The following is a 23,604-nucleotide window of genomic DNA, read 5'->3' as shown; positions in this document are numbered from 1 at the left end:
TGACTCTTTCTTCAGTGAAACACAAAAGAAGATATTTTGAGAAATGTGGTTTTGTGTCCACACAATGGAAGTCAATGGGGCCACATGTTGTGTGGACACCAACATTCTTCAAAATATCTTCTTTTGTCATCTTCAGAAGAAATAAAGACACACAGGTTTGAAATGGCATTAAATCATGAATAATATTCACTATTGGGTGAACTATCAGCTAAAGGTACTGTAAATGATTTGTCTGTTGAAAGGGATTCCGAAAAAAACCCAGGATGACTCTTTCTGTGATGGCTCTACAATCTATAAACTAAAATGAATCTGAAAGCATTGAGTCATTGTAAAAACTGCATTCCCTAAAGGCTTAGTAAAATGGAATAAAAAAATCAGATTTTAGGTTTTTTTTGTACTGTATATACTATAAGATCAGACCAGGGCGACATTTTACAGTGAGAAGTGTTTTCAGTATACTTGTTTAAACATTCATTTTAATGTATCATAAGAAAGCCCATAGAGCCTCAATGTTTCCAGAAGGGAGGGAATTGTGGGATTTATTTAAGGAAGCTATTCAGAATCAAATTTAAAGAGACTCTTAATGCTCCCTGCCAAACGGGAACATACCTACAAGACAAACAGCCTCATAATGTGGACCCAGCCCCGATTATAATCCTGGATCAAGAATGGATCCACAATTTAAGCCTAAACCAAACCTTGACTCCCATCCCTAACCTAAATTTATATACAACAATATCTTTACATCTGGCAAACATTCTCTGAGATTCATTGAAAGTTTAATTTTGTTCAAAGGATGCTGCCGGCCTTCTGGACTGTGTCTAACCAGAGCGTATGCAATTCTTGTTTGTTTGGGTTTGTACTCTGCATTAATGGCCCTATAAGTACACACACTATCACATGGTCTAAACCTTCATTCCTCTCCTTTCTTTGCCATGTGACACAGACGCAGCTATCAACACATACTGCATCCTCTCTCCTCAAGTCACATTAACAGACTGAAGTGATAAGGACAGAATGTGGCTGGTCTCCTGCAATTGTTATGTTTTCAAGAAGAGCCTCATAAAATATGATCCTGGAGAGGAGTTTTTGTTTCGAATTTGTATACACGTGAAGTCATTAGTTTAAGTCTTACATCACTTATATTTATGGATGCTCTTATGTTGAAACCATTAAGTGGTTGCTTGACTGTTTAAATCCTTCATTTTGCTGTACGTTGTTTATCCATTAGCTTTCTTTCAACGGTACGTAGATGCGCAAACAAAGGAAAACTGGTTTCTGAAGACCGACAGAACTCATTCGGTCTAAAACAGTTGGAATAATATATAGGCTAATCCGTACACCAACGTGTCTGTCTAAGCTATTTAAATATCGACATGATTGTAAATGTAGTGTAAACACACCTGGAGTGACAGTCAGTTGTGCTGTGCTTTTAACCGAACCGTACTGGTTAGTTGCAGAGCAGCAGAACAGACCTCCATCTTCAGGAAAGCCTTCCGCAATCACCAAAGTGCAGATTTCCTCTGCAGGATCAGATGAGACGTCACATATTGAGTCATGAAGTTCACAAGCGATGCTAGACAATTACACCAGTATGAAATGCATCGTGACACAAAAAACTGAAAGGAGTTGTCAATGTGACAATGCATCAACAGTCTGTTTGGTATAACATCACATCCTGCCTCCTGATACAAGCAAGCTAGCTGGTCCATCCTAAACAGTAGTGATTTAAACAGTTTACTATTTTACTAAAAAAAATTAATTATGTTTTGTGGAGCCATGTGATTTTTTTGGTTCATAAAAATATTACAGAAAATTGTTAATTAAAACATGAACAATTTTCTGTAATATATTTATTCACCAAAAAACATCGTTAACAAGGGGGAAATCTGTTATGTAAATTTTAGTTTATCTTTTTCTTTTGTCCAGAACCGGACTGTCACTTAATTCGATTTCTGCTGCATGATTATTGTGGCCAAACAAATTCATGATATTCTTGATATTACTGTGATATTTATTGAAAAAGAAATGGTATCCGTCAAATTTATCTTTAATTTTGTTATTTTTAGTTTATCTCATTTGGCTAATAAATCTTAAAATACTAAAAAAATTAGTGTAGAGAGAGGGAGTTTTAACCAATGGCTCATAATGTTAAATGTATACAAAACCTTTACCTTTATTATGTTTTTTACTATTATTCTGGTGCTGATTTTTATTTTTTATTTTTATCATATATTATCACATTGCCACTGTCCTTCCAAAATCTTGGATGTCTAAATCAGCAATTGTATATAAACTGTACATTTTAAATAATTCAATTCCGTGTTGTCATAGTTGACGAGCACTTTCTAAAACTTTTCATGGTTGGATATTTGCAAACCCAGCGACAAACATTAAGGGTGAAGATTCCTTATGATTTTTGGCGAAAACAAAAATCCCAAAACATGGAGATGAGGTTTCAGAAAGACAGCAATGATACAATATCATCATGTATTAACACAATACTAAGAATTATCGTCAGTAACAGAATATTGTGACATCCCAGGATCGTGTTTTGTATGAGATCATGGCTACGTGTATAGGTACACCGGTACATGGGTACAGCCATTGCCATAGACATTAAATGTAAGATATTGACGGCATACTCAGATGACAGACACTTAGACAGACAGGTGTGGTGAATCGAGACAGGTAAGTGAAGGTTACAGAGGTGATTCAGTACTTGAGAGACGGCTGCTGTCACAGACTCAGATACAGGTGACAGTCACTTTCCTAAGAGAGAACAGGTGAACCACACTCACGTACAGATGTATGAAAGTGTGTTACTCATCGGATGTCTCAGCTCTAGTGCTGACAAGTACAGTATGTCACCTTCACAATGTATGTGTACTGTGCTGAGATCGACATTTTCATTGCCTTTGGCTCTTTCAGTCATTTCCAAACTGCTCACTGATGATGTCACAGCCAATAACATCATACACAAAAACTATTGCCACAACAAGAGTGTTGTCAGTATTATCTTGAAATCCCTGTGAGGGAGGCGTTTTATGAAAACGAGGAGTGGTGAGAGAAAGTTGGAAGCAGGAATACATAGAAAAAGACTCACCGGGTTCAGCCATGGATCTTGGCTCTGAAAAACAAGGTTATGGGATATCAGAGTGAAATAAATTACTTTATCTGTATGCTGATAAACCAAACATTTAGTCTCAAAATCAGTTTAAATAGTTCCTCTTACTCTTCTGCAGAATGCGGAAATCGGGGGAGTCCTGGATCTCCTGGCCCTGTCGAAACCACTGGACCTTCAAAGGAAGACTTCCTCTAACCCGGCACTCCAAAACCACCACCTGACCTTCAGATGCCTGTGCATCCTGCAACGTCTGCATAGAACATTGAAGGGTAGTGAAAAACAAATGAGAAAAACAAATGAAACCAGTCTAAACTGGATATCTGGTCTTTTCTGGTTTCAGGCTGACCAAGCGGATTTGAAAGGGTCTAGATGGTCTTCCAGCCTAGCCAAACTGGATTTTAGATGGTTAGCTGAATTGTCAACTAACAAGTGCCTACCAACAAGACCATCTTGATCAGCTTGGAAGACCAGGCATAGCACAGAGAAGAAAAAAAGTTTTGTGCATTATTTAAAACAAGAGCAGATGGAAATACAAAATGGTACACAGAGGAAAAAGTCCTATGGTATACAGGTGAATAAAAAAAAAGAAATAGTCTTTGATGAAAGATGACAAAGTCTAATTCCGCTGTCTTTCAACACCTTTTTAAGCACATTTTCGCTCAGACTGAAGACAAAAAAAGCTGTAAAGCGTTGAATAAAATAAACAAGGCGAACAGATTGATGATATTATGTGAAGTAAGCTTAATGTGCAGTTGCTCTTGTATATTTTACTGTACATGTGATGTTCCAGATATGTTTTAAATTCGTATGGCTTCGTTCGCTCCATCTAAATCATTTTTTTTGCCTGTGCGTTCACGTATGTGTTTTCTTTGGAGTCAGATGACATAAAACCACGAATGAGGAAAAGGGTACATCCTCTCATTTGGAAGATTAAAGTCTTTCAGAAGAAAGATATTGTGGGATGGTGGAAGGGAAAATAGGGGTTTAGAAAAACAAAGCTTATTTCTCTTTAAGGAGGTGGAAAATGATTTAGCATAGTGAGCAAACACAGAATTTGGCATTGGAGTTTGAAGATCTGTCTAGACCTGCTTAGAGATCTGAGTCACATGACTTATCACACACGACACACACAGAGATGAAGGTTTGAATCATTTCAGCAGAAATAAGGAGTTCACAGCCTGATTCATTTTGCTATTTTTAAAGCCTGTATAAACTGTGTAATTACTTTAGTGAAGTTAGGGGGCGCTTTGAGTAGAGCATCACCAGCATAGATAGAGGAAACGGGACTCTGAACCTGTAAGAGAGACAGAGAGATTGTGTTGGTTATGATATTCAGAAGTTCAGCTTCCAGAGAAAGTCCATTGTCCGCTGCAACATCCGCTCTTGTCATTCTTGATGGGTCTTCCAGAAATGTGTCTCTATGGGTCTGTGTGGCCCTGATATGTATGTGACCCTGGACAACAAAACAGTCTTATGGGTCAATTTTTCGAAATTGAGATTTTTACATAATATGCAAGCTGAATAAATAAGATTTCTATTGATCTATGAGTTGTTAGAATAGGATAATATCTGGCTGAGATACAACCATTAAAACTCAGGAATCTGAGAGTGCAAAAAAAATGAAATATTGAGAAAATCGCCTCTGAAGTTGTGAATCAGGGGCACTGTGGCAGGCCATCCACTCACAAAAATAAAGTTTTTAGATATTAAGGGTAGGAAATTTACAAAATATCTTCATGGAACATGATCTTTACCTAACATTCTAATGATTTTTGGCATAAATAAAATCAATAATTTTGACCCATACAATGTATTTTTAACTTTTAATAAAAATGTTCCCGTGCAACTTGAGACTGGTTTTGTGATCCGGGGTCACATATATACTTTTTTTTCATTCATTTTATTTTTTGAAAATGCAGATTGTACAGTATAAAAATCCTCATGATATGTAAAATCCCTTTAAAAGATCAACATCAATGTGTGTTTGCATTTATATGTCTGTGTGGGTTTACTGTACTTAGCTGTTGTTTACTTAGTTAGAATAACACCGGTTAAAATGTACTCAAAGGTATAAATGATTCATAAATAAAGTAAATAAATGCTATATGCATCATGTTAGGGGTAGGTTTAGACAAGAGTATTTCTAGGAAGGAATGTTTATGTAATACTGTGTTTTTGTATTCAAGTGAATTTTATATTAAGAGGAACAGTACACAGATTGACGGTAAAAAGGTCAAGTGTGTCTGTGTGTGTGTGTGTGTGTGTGTGTGTGTTTCTTACTCTCTGTGGTGTAATAGAAAGAGGCTGGACGAGAGTGGAGCGATGAGCCTGGACCTCTGGGCTCTTTGGTGATGGTGTGTGTATCGTCAAGGAAACTGAGGTGGTCTTCTTCTGAGCCCTGAATAAACATACAGTATCACCATTACTAAAACAAACCTCATGCAGAGCTACAAAAACACATCACCAGGAAGCTGAATCTTTCAGGAAACATTTCAACTGAATGATGTAGAATAAACATCAAAAATGTTGTACACCTCCCACATCTTGCAACTTTCATGTGCATTAAACTAAAAAAGAGATGGGTATTGTGAGTCATCATGGTCAAAAGCTAAAGAAATGTTCTAAAGTGCTGACAGCTGAATTAATCTTTTGGTCGATCACAGTCCACTAAAATTTCATCTTTAGGACAAACAAATGAATGTGTTCATTATATGCGACCTAGCTGAGGAGACATTAGCCACAGAGAGCCAATTGGGCCTTTTTAATCCTCCAGCTGGATTCTATTTTGCTTTGGTGGTCAGAATTGGTCTCCGTCCTGGTAGAAACACGTCTATTCATCTTCGCATTTATCCAAAGCACTGAAAGTCACTGCTTTCCTGTGGCTCGGTGGTTAGAGCATGGCACTAGCAATGCCAAGGTCATTGGTTCAATCCCAGGGGATTGCATATAGTCAGAAACAAATGTATAATATAATCAAACGTAAATCGCTTTGGATAAAAACATCTGCCAAATGCATAAATGTTAATGTATGCCAAATGCATATACGCAACTTCCACTTCTAATGTGGCATTACAGGTTTGTTTAAATAAATCTTACAGACTTATTAAACATAAAGGTCATTTCCTTAATGTAGGGTGTCCAACAGCGAACATATACCGGTAGAAATGTAACTTACGTTAATGATTTCATGTAGGAAATAGTTTACATGCACTCTGTGAGGGGTAATTGCTTTCTAACACGCACTAATACACACACACGTACACTCTCAGTGAAGCAATATGCGCTCCACACTGTCTGAATTTTCACTATGCAGTTTGCACCTTATAAATGACTTTGGAGCCAATGGGAGTTCAATCTTTAATGGGTGTGATGATGTCACTGGAAACTAAAGCCATGCACTTAATAAGTTGTGTAAACAGATGGGAAAAAATGATATGCCAGTGGACGAGAGGAGAGGAAGAGAAATGGAAGGATGAGTTCAGAATTGAGGAAAGAGTTCAGGCGAAAGAAGGTCAAACGCAGCAAGATAAAAACACAATGACACAAAGTTTGTCGTGTGCAATTGGTTCAAACTCTATCTACCTCGAGAAGCCTTGTTGCTTTGTTGAACTGTATTATGTAAGGTCAGTTTATTCTCAAACAACCTTAAAAGGAGTAAGTGGAACATTTATGACACTTGGTGAATTGGGGCTATTAGGTGATACATGGATGGGGCCTGTCAGAGGGTCAAAGGTCATATGAGGAAGAACATGCTGAAACACACACATACTGTGGCATGACTCCAGACCTAGACTTCAACACGGATCCTTCACCTTCTGAATCTGAGGAGGAAGCACCTATAACAGAACAAAACAGAATGAGAAGGTAACACTTTTCTTTGAGAGGTTTTACTGTGTCACATGTTACATTAGGACTTTCTTTTACTGTTTAACCAGGTTTATTACTGAAGTAGCATTGTGGAAAAACATACACATACACATTCACTGTATAATGTCATTTTTTGTAATAAATTGTTTGTGTTTGTGTGTTTTATTACGTCTTTTGAACATTTCAGTTCAGTTTGTTACACTGTATAAACTATTTCCTATATTCTATTTTCCATATTGTCTTGTTTTAAAAATGTCCTTAAAGTTATAGTTCACCCAAAAACTTTTTTTTTTCCTTTATTCACCCATGTTGTTCAAACCTGTATGTGACTATTTCTTCTGTGGGACACAAAAGAAGTGTCATGTTCCTGTCATGAGTCTTCTAGTTCTGTGGACAGGGTCATGACAGTACCATGTCTTTTGAGCTTGTTGTGTTTTGTGTGGAAGCACGTGGCCTTTGTTGTCACTTTGCGCCATGTGCTCTCCTGTCGCGTGCATTGGCCCCGCCCCCTTGTTTCCCGTAATCTTTCGTTCAGAGTGTTATTCCCCTCAACTGTCCAGTGTAGCGTTGATTTCCTCTCACTTGTTCTTTGTAATTTTCCCTCGTTAGTTTTCCCCATTTAATGCCCTCGTGTTCACTGTCCTGTGCCGGTTTGTTGTGTAAAGTCCATGTGGAGTTTTCCCCTGCGTTCTGTTTCCTGTTCCGGTCTGGCCTGTCATGTAAAAAGGACTTTAAATTCTTGTTGTTTGGACTTCCTTTGTTTTGCCCCCTCGTGGGAAGTATTTGTTTTGAGTCCTGTTTAATTTACTGTTCGCCCCCAGCGTGGGTTTTTGCTTCAATTAAAAGTATTTTGTTGCTGCCTGCTGTCTGCATGTGGGTTCTTCCCTGTCAGGCAATTCCTTAATGGTTTACCAAAATTGTCAAAATATATTTTGTGCTCCACAGAAAAAAGCCATACAGGTTTGGAATAACATGAAGGTAAGTAAATAATTAAAAGTTTTTTTATTCCTTTAAAACAAAACACATTCAATTAGCAAATTTGCATAGTACACAAAATTTTGAAAGAAATGTAGTAAGATTTATTAAGATTAATTTTTACTCCTTTGGGATTTTATTTTTCTAGCATGATTAAACGTGTTTTCATATTTAAGCTTAAACAATTATACAAAGAAAAATTCTTTAAGATCATATTTTGTAAAGGTGCAAAATAAGTGTTTTATTAACACTTATTATTAACAATATTGAATAAGAGTGTGATTTGGACTGTAGCTGTTCCTCACCTTCAATATAAACCTCTGCAGATGTGTTGTCTGCTCCCAGTGCGTTGGAGGCTACGCAGGTGTACCTGCCAGTGTCGTCCTCAAACGCTTCAGTGATCACAAGAGTGTGCAGGTCACCATCACGACAGATCTGAATGTCAGGACAATGATGCAGCTCCCGCCCCTCACAAAACCACCTGTCCAATGGAACAGCGAGGATGACATGTCAATCAGTAGAACAGCAAATTATATAAGATCACATTAACTTAAGAACTGCGAAATTTGGAGAGCAAATTTTTGTCGATTTGAAAACCAGATAATATGTTTTGGTTTTGCAATTAAATATATTAAAATTGTATAGTGAAATTAAACTAAAAACTAGTAAACTAAAACACAAATGTTGACACATATGACAAATAATACAAATTAAATATTTATTTTAAACAAATGAATTATTACATAGCTGTGGTGACTGAAGCTCTCAAGCTGGAGATCTTTTGAATGTAAATTGTGAGAGAAATAAAAAGTGAATTTAAACACTGAGGTCATGTTTACAGTGAAATCTCTTCAGTTTACAGCAATTATTTGATTTTACAGCCTCTGTTTGTGTATATCAGTGCGGCATCACTAATCCCAGCCAAATCTCTCATATGTGAGTGTGTCAACAAAAAGGCTGAGAGCGGATTTCCCTCATTTCAGCAATATTTCCCGATTTATCAACACTGTACTCAACACCACTAGTGCTGCTCAAACCAAAGTATCCACTCTTTTTCTTTATTCACCCGTTATTTATTAAGCGCATCTATTTTCTTGTACGGTTTTGTGTATATTTTAAATGGAAAATAATACCAAATATGAATTTAAATTTCATTTATTGCAGTGCTGGGTTTTGTGGATTAGTCATGAGATTGTCAAACAAAGAGGAATGCTTAGATTTGTGTGTGCAGCTGGCAGAACTGCACATGACACATCAAACACGGCTACAATAGGGACACACACACACATACAGTGTGACACATAGGTCTGGGAATCACAGCTTCTACAGGGAAACCACTCCATCCGCACACACGCACCTAGACACAAAATACAATTTCAATGCTATAAATCAGTTACGTGAGATGCTGTCAGCATTATGGGTGTTCACAGCCCTTGAGGCATAAATATGAAAGTGAGATAGTATACCTGTTTCAGACCGCCCTGAGTGTATTCCGAGAAGCACAACTCATATCTGCTCACACACACATAGACCACTTTTTCAAAAAGTTAAAAACCAAACCAGACCTCCCTAATATATCATACTGTGAGGTTACTTCAAACTTTCTTTGTAGTTTAAGTGTACTTTACCACTGTTATCCATTCATCTACCCTCACACACATACACCCACAGTTTAAAATGTGTTTCCTAAAGACGTCTGGACCGAGTCCTGCTTTAGGCCCACAGCTGTTCCTTCTGCTCGTCTCCGGATCTTAAAATACTCCGGGACATCATTAAGACTGCTATAAAGAATCCCAAAATTCCGGGTCCTGCTGAGTCTATTTCATTCCATCCTGGCACTTGAACGCTTTATCCACTCTCTGCTTTATTCTTAATGCCCTATTAAGTTCCTTTTCCCGTTTAGATGGGAGAAACTGCAACTTCTTTCATCCTCTTGTTGAGAAGCTTTATGACTTTGCAGATTTTGAACAACGCTGGTTACCCAAAAAACACTGGCCCCCATTGACTTTTATTATATAGACATTTCTCAAAATATCTTATTTTGTGTTTGACAGAACAAAGAGCCATATACAGGTTTTGATTGAGATGAGAGAGCCTAAATGATGATAGACTTTTTTAGTTTTGAGTGTACTGTCCCTTTAATTCCTCACCCACCAGCTGCCATAGTGCCAGTCCGCTCACCACACACCAGCTTTGTTAAATCTCCAAGGCTATAACATTGAAAGATGACTGAAACACTGTAAGTGTTGGAAATGTTAGACTGTCTAAATCATTTAGTACATCTTTGTGAACCCTGGAAAGATTCCAAGACATTCCAAGATTTGGCACCTTAGATTCACACCCCTCTGCCAATCAGATGCGTCAGACAACCCACCACTTACACGTCACTCAGCTGAGCTGCTCTCCGATTCGTTCATATGTTCATTCACTTCATTAATATCAACTTCTTTTCAATATTTCCAGTAACTTTCAACATTGTTCACAGAGTGGTTGACAGTAGCTCTTTGAAGGTTTATTTTCTATTTATATCCTACCCCCCTACAGGCTCATGCAGGCCTAATGCTCTGATTCATCCCAGAGAAAGAGTTAAAGGATGAATCTGCTGCCCCCACAGGTGTGCGTCTGATTCACCAGAGTCTCAAACTACTGTCAGTGTATCTGAGTGAGGGAGATTTTTTCCCTTCAGGATAAGTGATGGTCTATAAGTAAATTCCAATAAAAAAGCTTTCGACAAAACTAAGTAAAGTCTAAGACAGTTCATGCCATGGCACAAGGCGTCTATGGCAGGTTATTATATGTTATTAGGCAAGTATGTCTAACAGCCACTATTGAATCAATTGTATAATTACTATCGTTAAAGGGACAGTAAAAACGGTATACATTTCTTTGTTTGAATGAATGGTAGTCAAACTTGAGCCAGAACTGTTTGCTTTCCTACATTCTTCAAAATATCTCCTCTTGTGTTCAACAGAAAAAATTAATCTTCTTTTTTTCCTGCTATGATTGTCAATGGTGGTCAAAAACTGTTTGGTTACAGCATTCTTCCAAATATCTTTCTCTTCGTGCATTAGAAGAAAGACATTTATACAGATTAGGAACAAATCAAGGGTGAGTAAATGATGACAGAATTTACATTTTTGCGTGAACTGTTTCTTTAAGGTATGAGGACGATAACTATTTGAAAGCACAGTTTCAATTTCATTTAATGATAACAGTTATGTTAATATCAGATGTTTATATTAAATAAAAAAATACACAAATATCTACAATGAGGGTGAAAACAAAGACTTTTAAATATTTCATGGACAAATGTTCATATTGTAATCTTGGTGATGTTGGTAACCAAACAATGTCGTTACCCATTCACTTCTTTTGTGTGACACAAAACCAATGCAGGTTATTAGGTTGTTCGGTTACCAACATTCTTTAAAACATCTTCTTTATTGCTCTGTTGAGGAAAGAAAGTGATACAGGTTTGAAATGGCAAGAGGTAAATGATGACAGAATTTTCTTTTGGGGGAAACTATTCCTTAAATACACATTATTTAAAAATGTTGAAGAAACCAGTTGAATTGAACAAAACTTATCCGGGTTTACAGTGCTAATATTGGAGGCTCCAATAGGTACAAACTGCTTGTGTTTCTCCTCATTTAAAACCAATTTAGACGATACATCTGCTATATAAATGAATATAAATGAAAGTGGCCCATGATTGGAGGCGGGGTTTAAACTCATGACAGCACAAAACAGGCCTGGGTCTTCACCCAGCTGGAATACATTATGTAAATTATACAGACAAGGAAACATGTTGTGTTTGTTGTGTGGTGAAATCAGTCCTTTCTCTGTGTTGGACACTCGGCGCATAAAACATCAATGTCAGCGAGGAAGCAGAGTGAAATGTGTCTCAGCTTGTGAATATGTCTGTGTGATCACATTCAGATGGAGCGGATACTAATCGCTTGACTAAAGCAGCATGTCCATGTGGTCGAGATCCTGCGCGAAGGCGAAAGCGTTTGTCTGCTTTACCGCAAGTGTGGCGAAATCAGGTCCAGATTTGTCATCCCCATCGCTTCTTTTCTGTGGAGTTTTTCGCTCATTTGTCTTCATTATTAATTCTTTCCTCTCTTTTCTCAAGTTACCACTTCGTGAGGAAACTTCAAGATCTGAGGTTTGCTGTGAAAGTCTTTTGATAAACTGCCTGTAATGATCCCACATATTTTAGGGGCTGAATCTCAAGTCGCATTAGGATTCAATTTAAGTAGGCTCTGGTGTGCCCTGTGCATGGACCCCCTTCAAGTCTCTTCCACCCTGTTTCTTTAACACATTTACCCAATTTTGCTTGTTTACTTGCATGCGTTATTTTAATGGTGTTTCATAACCATTTGACAAGAGGAATTTGCGCAACATTGCAAATGTTTGCCTGGCAACTACCAGACCTACAGGATTTTTCTGAGAGCTGTGATCTGGCATAACATACTGTACACTGTGAACCAGACACCTAAATCACATCTTTAAAATACTAGATTCTCAAAATTTTGAGTTGTCTCAACCCAGTGTTTGGTCAAAAATGGCAAAACCAACAGTTAAGTTAAATTAACCAAGAAAATATTGGACCCGACAATGGGTTAACACAACTCAGCATTTTCGGTTCAATGATGGTTAGGTTGAAACAGCACAACATTTTTTTGAGAGTAAAACCAAAGATGTGATAGTCCATTGAATTATTCCTGTTCTGCTTGATCAATAGAAATGTACACAAACAACACATCCTCGCTCCCAACTCGTGAGAACGAGTTGACACAAACAACTCAATGTAATAAAATTAATTTGATGCGGGCCAGATTTTTGCACTGAAACTCTGTGTAAAAGTGGTGCTCGCCCATCCTTGACACAATTCTTTATATCTAATTTATATAACAATTACTTTCTCATAAATCAAATGGGTCCTGGAAGAAAGGCTTCTCTGCTTTGTTTCATGATGACTTAAATGTGTCCGTCCTTCCCAACCACAACTCAAAGAGAGGCTCGAGAAACCCATGAAATTTTCCCCTAAGAAGGAATTTTATCCATCATTTCTTGCCATGAACAAAAGGATGACAAATGTGCCACATTATAAAACTTTTTGTAAAAACCACAAAAACAAACAGATTCAGCTGGCTCATTGCTTCAATAAAAATGCAGCTTTAGCACTATAATATTACTACTAAAAATCTCTAAAAACATTTATCATCGCCATTGAACACTACAATATAATAATAAATGCAAATGACAAATGGGGGACTCCTGTCATAATAGAACTGAACAAACAATATTTGATTTATTTCCCTCTCGGATATTTACACTGTTTAAGGATCTTTGTTTACTTTTCTACTGGAGTTCCACTGCATGCTTCTCATAAATTAAATGTGGGTGGATTTGGGTTAAAGGCTTAGATGACTTTATGATAGCTGAGAGCAGTAAGAGAGTAAGCTTTCAGAAATAAATGTATGTTTATATTTATTTACCTAAAGCTTTTTTTAAAGTACATGTTTGTATATTTCAATAATATACAATGCAATACATATTAAAAAAAGCAAATTAAATATTGTTACGCTACAGTAGGCCCTATACTATATCAACCATAACAGCAACAGACGTTCCATAGAAATCTTTTTTAACTTAAAGAGTACATAACATGAGATAATGAAAAGAACGTTTCATGTAGTGTTTCCAAGTTGGTGAATGAATAACAAAGATATTGGCTTGAAAAAGGGAGTTGACTCTGAATCACGCAGGCGAGTCACCTCTAGTCTTATTCGCGAACCATCGCGGATTTACTTCACTACATTTAGTCCCCACCAACGTGTTGCTAATACTGCACTCATCTCCCCCAAACACTGTAGCTCATGAGCCTCATGAGCGGTAGACCAATCACAGCAGACCATCTGACCAATCACATCAGACTAGTCCAGCGGAGGGGATTAGACCGATGAATCGCGCAACGAAGCATTTGAGAGTCAGTCATAATAGTGTTTTTACACCTTCTCTGTACATAAACTTGTTGTTGGACACTCCATAAACCAAGGATGGACCTTAAAAATCCCTAGTTATGAACTTTTTAATGTGTTTTTCTTTAGCCTCTGTTTAAATTTATTTAAAAAAATGATACACAGGTGCAAATTTCATTAAGCATTCTGGTTGGTGAAAGTATTGCGGACAGAAAGAATGCCAAGTTGTCACCATAGATACACTCTCAGTCCTATCCACAAACTAGGCCTAGTGAGCATTCATTATGGGCAATTATTGAACCATATAAACTAATTCAGAAGCACTCATATCACAACCAAACACCATAAGTGACTGTGAGAGAAAGAAGTAAGATAGAATCCTACCAACTCTAAACTCCCAAGCCTACAGTATATGTGGTTTGTCCGTGATGTGGCCAGTGTAATACCAAACTCCATATTTAAACTTTCCATCTACAACAGCAAATAACAACAAGTCACGGCATATTTATTGTCTTTGAGTACATGAAGCTTACTGTCCTGCCAAGAAGAGAAGCAACTGCATCTCTTGGAGAACACAGATGTGCCAAAATTGGCTCCCCACTCTTACACTTTCACCATTGTGCAAAATCACCAAAAAATGTCAATGGAAACTTCACTGCACTTATTTGTGTGCACTTTGGGAAGTGACCACAGGAATAGAGAAAAAATAGGGACTTGGATAGAAAAATGAAAATGCCACTAGGTACTTTCATGGATAATTATAAAGCATCATCAAAACCAGGGCACACTGATCTTCTGGAAAGAGTCAAACACGCAAGAAAAGCCAAGAGTGAAGACGGAGGTTGAGTTTGATGGTCAGGGCTAAACACACTGGTGAGGTTTTAAAAGAAACCAGTACCGGTTTTATTCTCAAAAGTAGGACCTTTCTGAAAAAATTGCTTGGTTTGCTACTAAAATACACTTATGGAGGTACAAACAGTGTAGAAGTGATCATTTGATGTGTGTGTGTGTGTGTGTGTGTGTCTGTTTCTGTTTATCTATTGCAGTTTAATGTGCCTCACATTTGCTTTCTGTGCCATCTGCTCTCTTTCAGTATCTTTCTTAATTCTTTCTTAATACATTATGACCTGAAATAATCCCATCTGGTTTCCCCCAATCTGCTTCCCCAGACCTGACACACAATCGTATCTGTTAGTGTAAATGTATGCTAGAGATGTTTCATGTCACTGACATCAGTCCAGACAGACACTTTAGAAACACAGGAAACAAAGTCTGAAGACAGAATTAAACACTGACAAGGAAAAGGGGAGACAGACGGGGTGAGGTGAGGTCAAAGGGAGTTGGATACATGTCTGAAGCGAAGGAAAGTTCCTAATAAATGATAAAGTCCCTCTGCATGCAGTCAGTAGAAGAGTCAGTTTGGTTATAGATTACATCACAGGTCAGAGGTTAAAGGTCAGAGGTCAGTAAGAAAATATACAACAGAGCATAGCCAACTGGAATGACTAACCACAAGATCACAAAAGAGAGATGACCCAAATAGAAATAGTGATGGATGCATCCATAGCAGCTGAATTGTGCTGAAAAAGTGCTTGGAAACACACAAACACACACACACACAGTTGATTATTACTTTGCCAACAATCCTTAGTCCAAATGACATTTAACAGCCTGTGTCTGACGGGAAATCCACACACACTCACACTGCTAAAACAATGTCTGAATAATTCTGATGGTATTTGTCATACTGGGTCATTCCTGTTATATTAAGCACTACTTTTTGAAATAATAAAATAAAATATAATAATGTACGAAAATAAATTCTGTGCTCAAATTTGTAAGACAAAACATATATGAAATAACTACGTTTCAATTTAGTCTTATGCATCCAAGCATGTTATGTTTAAAACCTTAATAGAAAAAGAAAATATGAAGAAACAACGGGAATATTTTTGATTATTTGACACATATAATTTTAAGATATGAAATTAATACAATAAATGAATTAATAAAAAACATTTTATGATAATAAATATGTACATATATATAATAAAAATCATAAAAAGGAATTAATTTGGTTTAGCTAATAGTAAAAAAAATTCTGTAGGTTGTCAGTTTAAAGCATAATAAAATATAATATTTAATCTAATATACTGATGGAGACATAAACATGTATTCCAGAGATTCAGTAAAGGTGTACTGTCACTAAATCCTTTAATTTAAACCAGAAGTTCTCAAACCCCCTCAAACTCTTTTCAGAGTCAAAACATACAGTCTCAAAGCACATGTTCTCTGTTCACACACACACACATAATCCTGTTTTCTGGGCTGCAATATATAATACAGTCTGATCACAACAGATAAAAAGTATAACATTATCTAGATATCTAAACATTAACACACGTCAGAATGTATTTATTACAAATCAGTTTATGGTTTAAAGATAACTAGACAAAACACATTTATCTCCTTTTATAAATGCACCATATATTTACTAAGACAGACACAAATTCAGTTACGAAAAATGACACAGAATATAATACATTTATAGAAGATGTTGGCACTTGTTTGGTTGAACAAGCTACAAACAACAAATACATATTATTGTTAAAACTCCAACAAACCGAACTACGCTCATAAAAAGAATCTTGAAAAGTTTCAAAACAGTTTGCAACCTGTCATTCTAAAATGTAGTAAGATAACTGATGAAACTACATGGTAAAGGATAACTGACTTCTGTACTGTCACTATATTAAGTTCAAGGTTCAACTTACCTGAGCTCTTCTCTTGCTTTGAAGTATCCAAAACCGATGACTAAACATGCAGATTTTGACAGCAGGAAATGCTCACACACTTTCTGAACCCCTGAAGACGTCTGACAGATCCTTCAGTCACTCATACATGAACACACTCTGCCAGAGAACTGATTGAAACACACATACGGCTTGAGGAGAGGGAGGGCACTGAAGGTTTACATGAGGAGAAAGAGAGCGAGAGAGAGAGAGAGAAAGAGAGACTTTAACTGGGAACAAAGACTCAATGGCACTCTAACCTTTTGGCATGTGTCCAGGTAGCCCACTGTCTATTTTTCTCTTCTACAAAACATTTCGATCTTTGATGTTGGCTAGATTAGGAATCGCCTCAAATTAACATTCCTATGTCACTTTAATTTTGCGTCAATGAACGATTTCTTAGATATTTTTCCAATTTAGAGACAAATTCCAACTCAATTTTCAAGTTGTGGCTTCGAGAGGTGAATGCAGGACATCTCTTAAAGGAACAGTAACGTGAAAACAATTGTTTCACGTGTCACAAATGTTTTTTTAATTTTTTAATGCAATGAAAATACTGACTGCATAATAACGTTGTAAATATAAAAATTGAGCATGTCAATGTATTAAGTGCCTCTGAAAACCATTTCTATACTTGTATTCGAGTCCAATTCAGAAATTCTGAAGTTTTTTCAGGTCTCTGAACCTCACACATACGTACATGAACTCTACCACATTTAGATTTCATTCTTCAGTCCAAGACCGAAATAGTACCTTCTAGTCTGGGTTAAAATAGCTCACTTAGCCCAGAGCTAACAGCACCTGGTTTCGGTCAAACAAATGTCTCCCACCTGTTCCAGAAATGCATCGTGGGACAAATACACACAAAATAGTAGTATATGCCACCTTATCACTACTTACTTTTGTTGAAACCGGCACAGGCATGTTACATTTGCACAATAACACAATTGAGTTGTATACGGTACAGTTAATCCTGTATTTAGGGTGAGGTTTTGACGTGTTGTGGCATATTGAGATTATAACAGTACAGAGCTTCGCAGTTAGTTAAACTCCAACTGAGTGACTCTCTGTCTTTCAGCCCATAAACAGGTGGGACATTTAGGTGGGGTATTTATGGAGCTTGTTACACAGAGCTCTGAATATGTACTCGCTCTCTCACGCACTCACACATACACAGTAAACAGAAACACACACACAGGGCATCCAAATCTTTGAAAACCAGCACGCACTTGTTCATATGGGCATGGGCATATAGGGGCATCTATACATCGAAAATAAAATCTAGCACAATGCTGTACACACAAGTGTATACTGTGTATGCATAACGTTTCTGAACAACCCTACAAACACGCCCACAAGTCTCACACCCAGACACACACTGTGCCTTACACAGGCACACTCTGTAGCCCCCACCTCAAAAGTGTTCCCCTGTTTATTATTTATCCGACCGGTCGGGTGCTCATGTTTCACGAATTTCCCTGAAATTTTCTGGGGACCCCTTGTAACCTTCTTGAGGCACCCTGGGGGTCCCTGGATCCCAATTTGAAAACCCCCAAGTCTAAATATTTTTTAACTACATATTAGCTCATTCAGAGCACATCAGAGTACAAATTAAATGCATATAATATTGGATATTATAATTTAGTTGATGTCTTGCAGGCATTTCGAAGGTCATCTCAGCAGATGCTTTGTCAATCACCATGGCAACTTCTAGATGTCATCATGGAGACAAGTTAAAACAAGCTCTATTTCCCCTACCCTCAAGATACTTGAAGGTAAATGAAACGAACAACATGTCCACAAACAAACAAACCATTAATCTGTCAAACAAATGTAAACCAGAGCTAGGCATGAGGATTAATGAGGACTAGCGCCTATTCACATAAATGAATGATGGTGAAATATAGTACATTAGTGTAGCAAAACTCTGAGAAAGAGAAAAAGCAGACTGTGCTTCAACAGACCAGCACTAGGGATCAAGGTATATCTGGATTTTGAGCGAATGAAAGGAGTCTTTGTGTATATGTCTAGTTTTTTGTATCACAACCGGTTATAGTGGATACATAATATAGTGGAATACATAATACCAAACGCTTATTCCTATTCCTGTTCAGTACGTGGGGGGTGGAGGTTGAAATATGGATCCCATTTGTTTGTAAACCATAAGCTGGAAAATAATGTAGCTGCATACACAAACTTTCTTTCACATCTGCCTACCACAACAGTACACACACGCACATTATATTATCCTTCTGCTGGTTTCCATTGTGAGAAGATATGGACGCACACTCAGTTTATTTGGCTTTAGAAATAACTAAGCCTTCCAAAGCAAAGACTTAAACACACATGCATGCAAATCTATGTATGCATGAAGGCACCCGAGGTTGTTAAATACACAGATGGGCTGTATATGAGCCACAAAGCTGAGAGATCCAAATCTAACAGTTTCCTTTATCTACTGTTAAGCAGAACCATTCAAAGACAGAAACACACATACGGTACACATCTACAAAAATCATGCTTGGCTGACTTTACCTCACTATTTATTTGTAACACTGTATCTATCTGAACATTCAGCACTTTCCAGAACATCCTCTAACCATTGCCTTAATATTGTGTTCACAAATTCACATAATCTTAAAGGGATAGTTCACCCAAAAATACAAATTCTGTGATCACTTACTCACCCTCGAGTTGTTCCAAATCTGTACAAATTTCTTTGTAACACAAACAATTAGCATGCTAAACATAACCTTTTTTAGTATTTACTATATGTAATTTATGGTGTTGGCAAGAATGTTAAGGAAAATACTGGTCACACACTTTGCAAAGTAATTGTTTTCTAAATATCAAAGCACTAAGATGTCTGCCTTTTTACATTAAATAGCTTTATTTTAATGTTTTATATCAGATAGTATCCCTGTAGCCTGTTAACTGTCACCCGTTCCGCATACGGGACACCTAAGTTTGGGTCAACATTGTGCAAGTAATTTCTGATCGATTCATGACAAACTATATATCATTGGAAAGGTTAGGGACTCTAGAATACAGATTTCCTTGGTGTTTTTGTAAATAATGTATGTAGGGAAAGTAATTGATTATTGAAAGAGTGTGCTTAGATTTTTTGTTATCGTTTTGCGACCATGTATTTGATGATTTGATTTTAATCAAATTTTTTATTTATTTTTTCAATAAACCTTACAACATACCTTCATTTTTTTGTGTGTGTCATTTTTTTAGCAATAATCAGCTACTTTTCTTTTTTCAAACGAAACCAACCATTAGTTAACCACCATTTTAGTTCCAACATGCGTTTTCATGTGTAGGCTCAAAAAGGGCTCCGACAGTTAACAGACTATTAGTTAAAAAAAGACTCAGTTTTATGAATGAGCGTACTGTATGTAAAATCGATTAAAACCGTGAGAAATGTTCAGGAACACAAAAACACTATTTCTCAAGCCAAAACACATTCAACTTTACGAACACGTTGAGCTGTCATAATCTGACCACTTCTAATACAGTTTTTTCCTACATGTACTGGCCTACTTTTCACTCAAGTGAGTTCTTGCACAATGACTAAAGCAGTTATAGCCTTGAATGATTCAGCTGACCCTTGACCCCTGCTTGGGCAGTCCATCAACAAATGTCTCTTAATGCTCTGTTTTATTGGGCTGGGATTTAGGAGGGGAAGTCATTGTATCAGAGGGGTCAGTCTAACAGCCTGCATTACAGATGAAACTGAGCACTCTTAGACAAACTCCCTGTCAATGTGACATCATCACCAGGCGCCTTACGGTCAAACCCTAGCAAACTCAAAGGCAACGAGAGATGGATGGAGATGAGGAGGAGGATTAAAAGATAGACGGGAGAAGGATGTGCAGTCCGGAAAGAATTTTCTTAAGGAACAAATAAAACAAGGAGGAGATGATGTGATAAGTAAAAGCGCTAAAGAGGATACTCATCTTCAACATCTGGGCCAAGTTACTAAATGTTGAGGAAGTGCATAAGAATATAATACTATTGGCACACTGTCTCTTTCAAATGCACTTTATAATCTCATAAATGTGATGTTTTAATGCTATTTGTTATTTCAGTTAAGCTTATTGTTTGACTAGGCTTTGCATGATGTGTCGCTGCATGTTACTAACTGGCAAATTATCTTGTTTCACAAAATAGTTGATTGACAGGTGAGTAGGAGATCCCTCACTTTTATTTTGGGATGTATCCATTTCCACTAAAAACGCACTGTGGTCAGAGCTTTAAACAGCACTCCAGACATGAACTGTGGCAATCTCTCCAAGACACTAGAAGAAACGTACCTGCAAAGCAGACGCGATTTCTTTAAGACTGCAAGGGAAGCTCAGCTTCCCCTATAATTGTCAAAAAATGAATGGTCAAATATATGTACTATTATGTTAACATTTTATTGACTAAAAATGCGTTAAACACGTTCATCTCGAACGAAAACAATTTCGTTCAGAATCAGCTACTTAGGTCGGCTGACTCGATTTCCTTCTCATTCATTCCCGTACTGTACAGTGCATTACTCTGTTGAAGCCCAGCGTCCATTGACTTCAATGGGGCTGCTTTAAACAGTTTTTTTCAGTGCTTAGAAACAAGACGGTCATTGGATAATGCTGCGATTATGTCCCGCCCACGGACGCTCAGCGTCTCTGGGATGAATGGAGGAGTGGGCTGGCCCGGACTCCGAGCGTCTGCGTGATGATTGGAGGGTCTGTCATCTCTTTTTAATCCACTTTTATGTCCTAAAACGCTCGTTTTTTGGGGTCGACAGCTTATAAAAAACGTATTTCTTGTTTTTTTTTTAGCTTGTTTGCTAAACACATTGTCACATATCAGCTTTTAGACATTTTTTTTTTGCTATAAATCATAAATGACAAGGAGGCGGCAGCTTCTCGCAATGCAAAGAGACGGTTGGTGTGGGTGTGGTCTTCAGATTATTACGCGTATCACTCTGTGTCTCCATTTCCAACTCAGTCCCATCGCGGATTTTGCATGTGTAGTCGAAAGACAAACCCCCCCCCCATTCGTATATTTCACACAATTTCACACCACATTCATTGTTTCAGTTTAACATAATTTGCTCCCGTTGAGTTAAATATATATGTATATATTAGATCGTATTAAATAAATATGAGAAAAATGAGCTTCCCCACTTTATAAGGTCAGCAGCCGCCATCGCTGCAAAGCTACAGTACTGTGAAAAGTTTGAGGCACTTTGTTGATGCTTTCAAAAATATTGTCATAAATTGTTTCATCCAACTTCTATGAACTATATAAATTATAATATTTGGTGTGTGACCACCCTCTGCGTTTAAAGCAGATTTTGTCATAGGCACACTTGCACATACAGTAGTTTCTTTTAGCCTCTTGGAGACATTGCCAAAGTTCTTTTGGATTTAGTTTGTCTCCTTTTTTTCTCTTTCTTCATGTTATAATAGATGGACTTAATGATGATGAGACCAGATCTCCATGTGGAGTGCCGGCTTTTGTTACACTCCTTGTACATACCAAAAAATACAAAAATATTTTTTTTAAATTTAAACAGATATTTATTTTTGACAGATGTAAATAACAGGCTGTATTAGACTATGCTGTGAATCAATTTTATTGGAGTTAAAATACTTAGTCTTTTGCACAGTATTGTAGTATAGCAATGTGTGAATAAAATGCAATATGGCCTTAGAGATTCGATGAGCTTTTTGGACCCCATTCACACCCTTGAAAATAATGCTCTTGCTGCATATGCCAGTTTTCAGTCATTAGGACTGTCCTTATGGACTGTCGCATGACATCATTATCGTGATGTAATTTGACATATTTAGCGCTTACTCGTTCTTTCATAGAAGTGCAATAAACACATTCGCTCACACACAACCACGTTCACCTGCGTGCATTCACAAGCAAACACAGATCCCCAAAAACACATATAAATACAATACTGTTGTTGTCTCTGGGCTAAGTGGGCTTTTTTAAACCAGACCAGAAGGTGCTATTTTGGTCTTCGGTCCTGATTTTTACATCTACGAATTTCAATACCATAGTCACAACACAATTATACCACAAAACCAAACAAAGCTTAAGTTCAGTATTTAGATATGAGAGAAACAAGCTACATAACTGATAACAGGTTAAGGTTCAACAGCTGTAAATGTTTGGCTCGCACACAAGAAAGCGGGAACACTCAAATCTAAGAGCCGTATCAAACGTTGTATCACAAATGATGTATCTCATGAAGAAATCCACCTGACATGCCTCATGTATGTGTGTGTTTTAGTCTTTCCCATACATGGTCCACAGGTCATGAACATCAGTATGTTCTCCAGCAGCAAATGGACGTCAGTGTGCATAATTGTATGTTTGGCAAACAGACTTTAGCGTGCCGAAGTGACAGAGTCTTTGTTAACACCACTGTGTTTTTACGTCGTCTTATGTCACCAGGATGACTGTGTGTGAGTCTGAATGTGAACCAAAACTGAGTATTTGAAGTTAAAGTGTCTGTGCTGTTTCCCGCAGTTCTGTGAGTTTGGAACCTTTTGGTGTCTTTTCTGTCCGGTCATCATGACCTGTGACCTTTCTCCACGTCTTTCTCTCGTTCACACCAGCCGCTATGTGACCCTTACGCTACACATTCATGGTTAAGAGGACAAATAGCTACTTTAAGGGTCTATTTATTTAGGATGAATCTGAATGTTAAATAGTGACATGCATTATACAGAAGGCCACATACTGTAGGCCATGCATTATTATTTATGTTGCTTTTGTGACTGACAAAAACTAATTATCTCATGTAGCCTCTTATTTATAAAAAACAATGGGACGTAATTGTTATAAA

At 37.3% G+C, this 23,604-nt stretch overlaps 1 protein-coding gene across 4 annotated transcripts in view; it reads right to left on the bottom strand.

Moving 5' to 3' along the window:
• Positions 1 to 23,604, bottom strand: part of palld (palladin, cytoskeletal associated protein) — a 74,331-nt gene that overhangs the window by 37,787 nt on the left and 12,940 nt on the right. For 3 of the 4 annotated variants that reach the window (XM_056763629.1, XM_056763630.1, XM_056763631.1), the window contains exons 3-9: positions 8,275 to 8,450; positions 6,897 to 6,963; positions 5,408 to 5,525; positions 4,353 to 4,421; positions 3,236 to 3,377; positions 3,107 to 3,130; positions 1,404 to 1,523 (exon numbers count right to left, since the gene is read on the bottom strand). In XM_056763629.1, coding sequence (XP_056619607.1) covers positions 1,404 to 1,523; positions 3,107 to 3,130; positions 3,236 to 3,377; positions 4,353 to 4,421; positions 5,408 to 5,525; positions 6,897 to 6,963; positions 8,275 to 8,450 — 716 coding nt within the window. Of the gene's footprint in view, positions 1 to 1,403; positions 1,524 to 3,106; positions 3,131 to 3,235; positions 3,378 to 4,352; positions 4,422 to 5,407; positions 5,526 to 6,896; positions 6,964 to 8,274; positions 8,451 to 16,730; positions 16,893 to 23,604 lie in introns of those variants that run through there. The other variant, XM_056763633.1, reaches the window with a different exon arrangement.

The sequence above is a fragment of the Triplophysa dalaica genome, chromosome 13 (assembly GCF_015846415.1).
Source record: "Triplophysa dalaica isolate WHDGS20190420 chromosome 13, ASM1584641v1, whole genome shotgun sequence".
Lineage (NCBI taxonomy): Eukaryota > Metazoa > Chordata > Actinopteri > Cypriniformes > Nemacheilidae > Triplophysa > Triplophysa dalaica.
This window is presented reverse-complemented; position numbering and strand designations above follow the sequence as displayed.